Here is an 11070-nt window from a genome sequence, read left to right on the forward strand (position 1 = left end):
CGGCTGTCACTCAAACACCAAAAATTCAAGCACCACCTCCAATTTTCATAAAACCGCGAGCTGATTGGTTCTTTCTCCTCAATCAGCTTCGCCGACACGCACCAACTGTTCTTTCCAAACAAAACGTTGATTTTCTAAAACTCACAACTACTAACGAAACAGACTATAGAACAGTTGTTAGATTCCTCACAGACAACAATATTGAATTCAAATCTCACACACTCAAATCAGATAGACCACTTAAAGTGGTAATTAGGGGATTACCCTCAAATACACCGCTCAACGTTGTGCAGACTGCGGTTGAAGTGCTTGGCTTCAAAATCCACAAGATCTCTCAACTTAAGAAATGGAAGACAAAAATGCCAATGCCTCTCTTTTATCTACAAATCTTCAACAGCCTCAAAGCTGAAGAAATCTATTCCATAACCGAGCTCCTTGGAACTGAGGTATCCATGGAACACTTCAAAGGTCAGAAAGGTCCCTCCCAATGCTGGCGTTGTCAGGGATTCTTTCATTCATCTGAAGTCTGCACATTACCAAGACGATGCGTCAGATGCGCTGGGCCGCATCAAGCCAAAGAATGTACTAAACCATTTGAAGAACCGAACAAATGTGCAAATTGTTCGGGAAACCATGCTGCTAACTGCGTTCCTGCCCGAAGTTCCCAGGCTCCAAAAACAGACAACCTCCAAGGCCAAGCACCAAACCCAGTCAGACCGTTGACAACACTAACAAATTTAACTTACAACATAATACATTTCCAGTTCTGCCGGCTGCACACACTCCCAGTGCAAATAATACTCGCCCTGGAGTATCATACTCTGCTGCCCTTACGGGTATGCAACAAGCTGCACCCCAAATTCTTCCAAATTTATCGGTCCCCTTAGGAGCTAATTCGACGCTAAATTGCACCGAAATCCTATTGGCAATTATTCAAATCTCAAACCAACCTGGTATTGACCAGAGCAGACTTCTTTTGGCATTCAAAAACGCCTTACCGCAGCTCAGAGTGGCTCCATCTGGTGCTGACGCGGCTTACTATATCTTTGAGAGTTATATTACTCTCCAATTCTCTGATATCCCCAGTCAGTAAAATTCAATACTTTGAAAGGATTGAAAAACTTAAAACTATGCACCTGGAATGCAAATGGCATTCTATCCAAATTCCATGAGTTTCGAGACTATGTGGAAGAGAAAGATTTTGACATTATTTTTGTCCAAGAGACCAAACTCCAGCCAGGGAGAGCTCCCAAGCTTGCAAATTATGCATTATATAAAAATGACAGACAAGCTTCTAATACTCGTGATGTTTATCATGGTGGCACATGTGTCTATATTAAAAATTCAATACCACACAAAAGAATTGACACTCCGAGTATGAGTAAACTCGAGGCAACAATCATCGAAATTTTCATTCAAAATTCGCCCTCCCTTGTAATGATCTCTGCCTATCTTCCACCAGGTGGAAATTTACCTGTGGTTGATTTTAACAAATTGCTCACCTTTTCCAACAATCTAATCATAGCTGGTGATTTAAATTGTCACCACCAGCATTGGCGTTGCCATAGATCAAACCCTGCTGGTCGTGGCCTTCTAAAATGGGCTCAGTGCGCCCAAATTAAAGTTATTGCGCCGGATTCCCCTACTAGATATGGTTCACGGGGTGCCCCTTCATTCATCGATTTGGCACTCTTTCGAAACATCCCTTTTGGATATCACGTGACTGTGGAAAACTGTTTATCCTCAGATCACAACCCCGTAATCATAGACCTTAATTGTACTATCTTTAATCAAAATTCTCCGGCACTCGTCTCTACAAACTGGGACAATTTTAGTTTCAAACTTAAAAGTAAAAGTTTGCCCTCCCTTGAAATTAAATCCAGCCATGATATAGACTCGGCAGTTGATCACTTAACGACCATTTTAACAGATACTTATAAGGAAGTATCAAAACCCACCCTCAGACCCAATTTTCGTAAATTACCTCAAGAAATTAAACTCAAAATTAAAGAAAAGAATAAAGTACGGAGACTTTGGCAAAGAAATAGAAATCCTGGTTTAAAAATTCAACTCCGTGCTCTCCAAAATGAGATCAAGGCATCATGTGACCATTTCTTCCAATCACAATACACGAATTACATTCAGTCCCTAACGACCAATGATAACAGTCTTTGGCGCGCATCAGCCCGCCTACGCAAACACAAATATAACATTCCGTCCTTAGCTACGGACGCAGTGGTGGCTCACACAGACGCTGAGAAATCCGAATTAATTGCGGATTCTCTTCAAACTCAATTTACACCACATAATGAAGGAATTTTTGCGAACAGCGCAAGTTCTTTCCCACAGGATGTTGAACGTTTCCTCTCCTCGCCTTTTGCGAGAGAAATACAATATACATCCATGAGCGAGGTAAGTGAATACATTACCAAGCTCAAACCCAAAAAAGCCCCTGGTATGGACTCTATTTCTAATCGTATGATTAAAAATTTACCCACCCATTATCTATTTTTCTTAGTAATGCTTATAAATTTTATGATACAGCATTGCTATTTTCCTCAAAGCTGGAAACAAGCACTTATTGTGCCTATTCCAAAACCAGGCCAGAGCCTTTCTAACCCTCAAAATTATAGACCTATCAGCCTCCTATCCTCGTTATCTAAGATATACGAGTTTGTGTTACTTAAACGCTTGAATGATTTTCTCCGAAATCACAACGTTCTGATTGATGAACAATTTGGATTTCGAGCAAAACACTGCACCACGCACCAGCTGCTGAGGACAGTGGAGTTCATTCACGAAGGGTTTCGTAACAAAATGCTTACTGGCGCTTTATTTCTTGACATAGCCAAAGCATTTGATAGGACTTGGCATATAGGAATTATTATCAAGCTCATACGACTTGACGTTTCGGCCCATTTAATTCATATAATTAATTCGTACCTCACTAATAGATCTTTTTCTGTACGAGTTAATTCTATCATTTCGACACCCCGTCCTATACTAAGCGGCGTCCCCCAAGGGTCACTTTTAGGCCCAATTTTGTTCAACATTTTCATAAATGACATACCAAAATCACCAAGTATCACTCTTGCACTTTATGCAGATGATACGGCCATCCTAGCTCAACACAAACGCCTGGAAAACTTAGTCCGAAACATTCAGAGTTATCTCTCTAGCCTTGAGCACTGGCTCATCACTTGGAAAATAAAAATTAATGTTGCTAAATGTGCTGCTATGATATTCAAACGTAGCCCCCTCCCGTACCCTTCCATTAATATTAAATTCTTTGACGACTATGTTCCCTGGTCAAACTCTTACAAGTACCTAGGAGTTGTACTTGATTCAAAATTAACCTGGCGCCTTCACACTGAAAATGTTCTCAACAAAGCAAAAGGTGCCAGAGCCCAACTTTACCCATTTTTAGCTCGAAAGAGCAATCTGTCAGTTAAAAACAAAATCCTTCTCTATACTTCCATAATAAGACCTGTCTTTATGTATGCATGTACAATCTGGGGTACTGCTGCAAAAACTCATGTGAAAAAACTTCAATCTTTTCAAAGTAAAACCTTACGTATGGCCCTAAACGCAGCTTGGTACGTCCGTACAGATGTGATTCATTCGGACCTTAATATTAAACCAGTTGATTACCTTATCAAAAAACATAGTCAAAATTTATTCCTCAAAATTGAACAGATTGATAACCGAGCACTTCAGCAGATGCCAGCCTACGATCCTACTATTCGCAGCTCACAGAAGAGACCAAGAGCCGTGATTGGCCGAGAGTTCGGCATCTACCCTCCATCTAAAAGGGCAAGACACGCCCTCTCAACATCAGTTCCAGCTCCCGCGCCATGAAGGAAGGAAGTCTATTCAGCGAGCTGCCATATAATTGCTTATTACCATCTCTACCTGCAACCAAGATCTTCAAGCAAAGTTATCAATCTGTTCGCATAGAGTCACATCTCCCGCAGATTTTTTAAAATCTGCCTATGAATATTTTCAACGCGTTCATATTTATTTGCACTATCCTACACATGCCAATGAGCCTATTAATCTTAAAATCTTTCCTCTCCGCTTTCTGCTTTAGTGTTGTATTGTGTATAAAAAAAAATTTATAAAAACCAAAAAAAGTATAAAATATAAAATACAAAAAAATTATAAAACCTAAAAACTTTTAAAAAATATTATGATTCTTAAGTTTTTATTATCTCATCTCTATCCCTAAACTTTCTTGAGCCAGTGGCTCCCTCTAGTGTGCATCAGGTAATTCACTTATGCAAAATTTTTTCTCATTTCTGCTCGCTTTTAGTAATTCTGATGAGGAGGTAAATGGTTTTGAACCATAGGAACTCCGTAATTTTCAAATCATTGGCATTGGCTCTTTGCTGATTGCTGAAGCTTCTTACGTTGTGCGAACGCTGAAGCAGAATACTTTGATTTTTTTATGGTTTTAAGGTTGGATGTATTTTAGAGAGGTAAGAATACATTACTTTACTTCTGTAAAGTTATATTTTTCTAATTATATCAACGTTTTTAGGCATATGTTCTAGTATACATGTGTTATTTCTGGTAGAGACAAGGCTGCTGTGCTATGTATAATTTCTTTTTGAATAATGTTGTTTCAACCCATCGTAGAATAAACGGGCTTTGCATAATTATATTACCTGATCTGTTTCAGAATAAAACATTTTTTTATGGACCTGTATAAATTTGATGTTATAATATAAGCTAACACAGCTTATTCTTAAAATTTTACATGCCATTAGCTATACACTATAACTATTTACTCCCTTTTATATTTAAAAATAATTAATTTATATTTTATACATAACTATTTACTCCCTTTTATATATTAATTTAAATAAAAACATTTCAGTTATTAAAATGCCGAGTAGATGCTGTGTACCATTATGTAAGGGAAACTACCCAACAGGACCAAAAGTGTCTGTATTCTCCTTTCCTAAAAATGAAGATTTGAAGAGAGAGTGGCTTTCTGCAATCCAACGGAAAGACTTTTCACCCAAAAAGAGTTCAAAGGTAAGTAAAGTAGAGTTATTAATTAATAGTGTAGATTCTAATTACATATAAGGGTTCATTCAGAAATTTTTAAATGATAATATTTTGTTACATAAACCAGGATATACAGAAATAAAGGATTGAAATAGAGCTTTAATCACTGCAGATATTCTCTGGTTCTATCTGTGAAATGAATATTCTTTACTACAAATGCTCAGAATGAACCCTCTGATTTTTAAACTATTACTATTAACATAATATTTTTTTTTTTTTTTTTAAATTTTCTCTAAAGGTTTGTGAATTGCATTTCAAGGAAAGTGAAGCTTCAGCATTTGATTCTAAGAATGGAATTTTAATTTCTGCTCCACTTCAGGTGCTTAGATTAAAAGAAAATACAGTGCCATCAATATTTAAGGACTATCCATCTGTATACAGTTCAAAAAGTAGCACCATTGTACGAGAAGATCCTGATGCAAAAAAAACTGCCCGCGAGTGCCATAATTTACAGAAAGCATTGCGTGAAAGCCTTAAAGAATATGAAATGTATAATAATGATTTGAAAATTAATTGTTCTAATGATATTTTGTCATGTATTGATCGCTATGGAATATCAGCATTTTGGCATGTATACACAGTTCCAGATACCTCAACTGTTTGCTTTATTCATATTGTTTTTAGTCCTGGGCCATCAATTGATTATTCTGTAGTTGTGAATGACAATCAAGATATGTCTGTATTTATTAAAGAAAAATCTATTATGCAATTATCTCCTTACACATTCCCACATAAAGTTACAAATTTTAATGAAATTAGGACTGTTTTAGATAAATTGGCTAATCTTCAAACCAAAGAGTTAAATTCAAAATTAACCATAACAATTGATATAATTAATGAATTACTGCAAACTATCTCTTAACGACAAAAATGAGAGCATTATTAAATTTTTGCAAGACCAGATGAATCTTTTACTTTGCCCTAAAAATAATTTTAGATAGAATCCTGATGTACTAGTGTTAGCATGCTTGTTAAATACTATATCACCACATGCATATAAATTTTTAAGGGATAGTGGCAGTATTATTATGCCTCATCCTTCGACTTTAAAAAAAATTTGTAGCACTTTAGCATTGTCACCATGTAATGAAACTATTGATGAAAATTTTTTAAAATATATAAAAAAATCGTGTAACTTTCCTTGAGGATCGAGAAAGAAAAGTGATTCTTTTGGTAGATGAATGTTCAGCCATATTTTGATTACAAAGGAGGCTCTGTCGTTGGGGCTGCATTTGATTCTTCCAGTCCGGCAACCAGTGCATTTGCTTTTATGATATCCAGTTTGGAATCTTCATTCAAAGAGGTAGTACATATTATGCCTGTTAACACAATAAATTTTGAAACATTACATTATGTAATTAAAAAAGTGATTAGAGGTCTTGAAAATATGGGAATTATTGTTATTTGTGTTATTACAGACAACAATGCAATAAATAGAAAAGCCATGAGTTTGTTTTCAAATCCACCAGGTAATTCATTTGTTTACAAACATCCAATGAATGGGAATAGGCCTCTTTTCTACATAATAGATGCAGTTCATTTATTTAAAAATATAAGGAACAATTGGCTGAACCAGAAAAATCCTGGTACATGTATGTTTTTTCCAAATATTGAAGATCTTTCAAAGAAGCACTTCAAAACTGCTTCGTTTATGTCTTTGAGAAAGCTACATGAAATTGAAAATGACCAACTGATTACATTTTCTAATGGTTTAACTCTAAAAAGTCTTTCACCTTCTAATTTAGAGAAACAAAACATTAAACTGGTTCTTAAGATTTTCAATAAATTTACTATTGAAGGTCTGATTCATTTGGGTCCTTTGCATGAAATACCACACTATTCAGATACATCTGAGTTTATATCCATAATATGCAAATGGTGGGATATTATGAATGTTAAAACTATGTTTAAAGGTATACATCAAAAGAGTGAATTTATGAAGCCATTAACAGCAGATGATTCTCATCCAAAAGTTATTTTCCTCAATCAGTTTCTTAACTGGTTAGATGCATGGGAATCAATGAAATGTTCAACAGGCATGCTTACAAAAGAAACTCATGCAGCTCTCAAACAAACTACTTATGGTATACTGGAGTTGACTAGATATTGTGTTGAAGAGCTTGGAATGAAATATATACTTCCAGGAAAAATTCAGACTGATGCTCTTGAAGCCCGGTTTGGTAAATACAGACAACTTTCTGGTTCTCAGTATCATATTTCAATGAGACAGTTACTAGAATGTGAAAAAAAATTAAGAATACAATCAAGTATTAAGTTAGAATTGATTATTAAAAATACTACTGTCCCTTTAACATCATTTGAATATGATGATAATCTTCATGATATTATAGAATTAGATAATACGGTAATTACCCATCATTAAATATTATGGAGAGTGATGTGGAGGACATTAGTAGCCATCTGCCAGTTCTGACTTATTTGGGTGGTTACTGTTGTCATGCAGTTTTAAAGAAAGTGAAATGCTGTACCTGCAAACAAAACATTACAATAAATTCCACAGTTAATTATGATCAAACGTGTGATCTTATAAAGAATCTTGATCGTGGTGGACTCAGGTGGCCAAAACCATTTATTGTAAATATAATTATGTATAATTATTTAATTGTAAATAAGCTGTGTAGTGAAGAATATGAAGATTTTTTGTTGGAACAAAATCAGAGGAAAATTGTTGCAAATTTGACTTTTAAAATTTTAGAATTAAAAGAAATGCTCTTTGATGATATTATTTGTGATAATGGTCATACAAGTGAAAGTATAAGCAAACTGATAATTTGGATATCAACAAATATCATGCTCAAGAATCTTTGCAATAGGAAAAATGACGATATTAAGTCCAATAAAGAAAAAAAAAGAAAACTTCAGACACTTGCAAAGTAACATTGATGCTGTCTTTAAAAGTAATTTTTGAAGTTCTCTCAAACTGCATCTTTGCTAAATATCTACGTGTCATCTTTGGTGAGCAGCTGAGATTTAAGAAGAATGTTTGTTATACATTTAAATTGCAAATTTTGGACTTGTATATATTATTCTTTGCTTATTTAATCAAGTTTTTAATATTACTCAAGATTTTATATAATTTTTAATTTGCTTTATACTAAGTTACTTCTCAAGGTCCTGAAATTTCTATATTGTATTTACAAGCGCCTTTGCTAAATATCTACGTGTCATCGTTGCTGAGCAGCTGAGATTTAAGAAGCATATTTATTATACATTTAAATGCTAAATATCATAATTTATTCTGGACTTGTAGATATTATTCTTTGCTTATTTAGTTATTTAACCAAGTTTTTGGTATTACTGAAGATTTTATATTATTTAAAATTTTCTTTATACTCAGTTACTTCTCAAGTTCCCAAAGTTTCTATTTTGTATTTCAATTGTGTTTCTTAAAATGTTCATCATTATTTAAGATTTTGTATCCTGCAATTACATGTAGTGTAGAAAGAACATATTACATGGCATAGTGTAGTAGTGTAAAAAAAAGACAAATTCCATAATGTCTTCTTTCTGCACAATCTTACTCTAATATTTCTATTTATGCAATAATTGTATGGACTCTTTCTGGATAGTACTACATGTTCAGCTCAAGTAATATTTGCTCTTCACATTATTCACAGTGAATAAGCACAAATCAATCTACTAATATACCCATGTGGTGACCGGGTGTGAAAGAATAGTCCCAATGTAGCTCATACATGTCGTAAAAGGCGACTAAAATGGGTACCCAGCGTCTGGGGGTATAGCCGGGCACCCTGCCCCTGGGGATTATATCAGGGAACTGGTCCTCCAGGTTGGGGGTTGGGTGTGGGGCTAACTACCCCACCCCATAAAAAATCTCACTGTTAAGAAATCCAAAGATAGAATTAGCCGGACTGCTTCTACTGGAAAACGACTTGGAAATGGCCTAGGGACTTTTCGTTTTGGAACATGAAAAATAAGCAAACACACTAAAAGTTTGAAAAGTTATTGAAATAATTAAATAAAGAATGATGAAGTGTGACTGCAAGGGACGTCCAGTATCCTTTTCTGTCATTGCACTTTTCCTGACATGATAAGGCTACCACATACACTTTGGTAACGAGGCTTGGAAACCTCGGCTAACACCTTGTTGTTTATTAAAAAGAAAAAGAGACATACAGCAATAATTATATTTCATAATAATAATTTTGACCCAAGCTCTATAAATATATTATGATATTAATTTATAAGTCTTTACAAAGTTACATACATAGGTCTTTATAACATTTCACCTGTATAATAGTTATATGATATATGATTTTAAAGACTAACAAATAAATTTGTTCTGTTCTTTCTTTCTTTGTTTCAGGTATTCATAATGAAGAAAGGAGTGTTTTTATCATGAAATGGCTCTCAGGTGTAAAAATGCATAGGATATATCTTAGTTTATTGAAGTTAAGAATTGGTGCTTTGTGGACTAAAAAATATGTGCAATATCCATTGTCACACCACTCTGTTCAAGAATATCGATCAGTCCTGAATGATAAAGAAAATGATTAACAAAGGAATATCTAGAACTTGATTGTGTGCATGATTTAATTCCAAATATAAGTATTGGAATAATTCATCCTCCTTATTTTCAACAAAAACTCTTCATTTGGTAATATACATTTGTGCTTATCAGTGTGGTGTCTTGTGTAACAAATCGTCAGTATTATAAAATAGATGGAAAGATCTTTGATTATTGCAAGAGCTTTATGTGCTGAAGAAGTAAAAAAATGTCCCAGATAATTGTGGATATTATGAAACTGAGTATCATAAGAATGGAAAAATATTTCTTAAACAAATTACCTTGTGATGCATGTAATGGGTATGTTTATTTTATTTCATATAACTGTAAATTTAATTATTGATAATAAGCAAACTTTTTTTTTCCCCTAAAATGCCATTGGTGTATTGTCATTATTCTATATTGACATGTATTCTCTTACATTTATCATTGAAACCAGAGATTTTATAATAGAATATGGAAAACTTGTGTTGAAGGCTTGTTGATTGAAATACAAGTGACCATTACATCTTTGGAATTTGCATTCTCATTGCCAATTTTGAAAAGACATTCTTTTACATTTTCTTAAAAAAGTTAACATTCTAATGACTTTAGAAGTAAACATTGGTGACTTCATATGAACCAGTCTCTTGGCGAGTTTAGCAAAAAATTTGCCGATGGCTTCCCCATAACAGAACTGTACTGGATTCTATACCTGAATATTGCATTAAAAGGAGAGAAAACCATTTATTATGAAGATAATAAATGATTCATATTACGAATGTTCATTTCTTATAATGATAGAGTTTTATATTCTTGCATTGTATTTCTTTTGTGTCAACACAGAATAAATTGTGTCGGATTTCAGTTATAATGATATGTGTAAAGATGCTGTAATAAAATTTGTTATAAATGTACTGTTGTGTATTTTTCTTTAGCAGTTGAATTTATGAAAATTTGTATTATTTTCTAACAAATAAAATTTTATATTTTAATATAAATCCATCTATGGACATTACAACAGATATTATATTCTGGAAAATAATTTATTATGCCTTTTCAAAACTAAGTTTAAAATGAAAACAAACTTGAATGCATAATAATTTTTAATGAATAAATAAAATGTGAAATATGAAAAGTGTTCTGACATGTCACATTAAGACTGCAATCAAATAAATGTCATTTTGATGTTGGCGATAATTTTCAAAATTGCACCAAGGCTGCACCGTATATTAGGATTTTAGCAAGACCTCCACGGGGCATTCCTCCTTTTCCTGTAGTGCCTAAAGGCGGAGCATGTAATAAGTAAAAGGAAAAAAAAAAGAATTGCACGAACTCTGTGTCCATGTACACATCGATATGTTTTCACTTAAAAAAGCATCCTAGAACTGCACAAACTAGGCATTGCGCACTGCCTTAAATTTGTCCATGTACACATCAATCTATTTTCATTTAAATAAGGAAGCTAA

General features: G+C 33.9%; 1 protein-coding gene across 1 annotated transcript; it reads left to right on the forward strand.

Annotated features, from left to right (window-relative positions):
- Window positions 1-3859: 3859 nt before the first annotated feature.
- Window positions 3860-10518, forward strand: LOC146997071 (THAP domain-containing protein 2-like). The gene is made up of 4 exons (XM_085816516.1): window positions 3860-4478; window positions 4880-5040; window positions 5312-5392; window positions 9422-10518. The coding sequence occupies exons 2-4, from the start codon at window positions 4888-4890 to the stop codon at window positions 9455-9457; spliced, it is 270 nt and encodes an 89-aa protein (XP_085672642.1). The 5' UTR covers window positions 3860-4478; window positions 4880-4887; the 3' UTR covers window positions 9458-10518.
- Window positions 10519-11070: the final 552 nt, after the last annotated feature.

Source organism: Stegodyphus dumicola, chromosome 5 (assembly GCF_044657685.1).
Source record: "Stegodyphus dumicola isolate Sdum_Otavi_A_Nest chromosome 5, ASM4465768v1".
NCBI classification, from domain to species: domain Eukaryota; kingdom Metazoa; phylum Arthropoda; class Arachnida; order Araneae; family Eresidae; genus Stegodyphus; species Stegodyphus dumicola.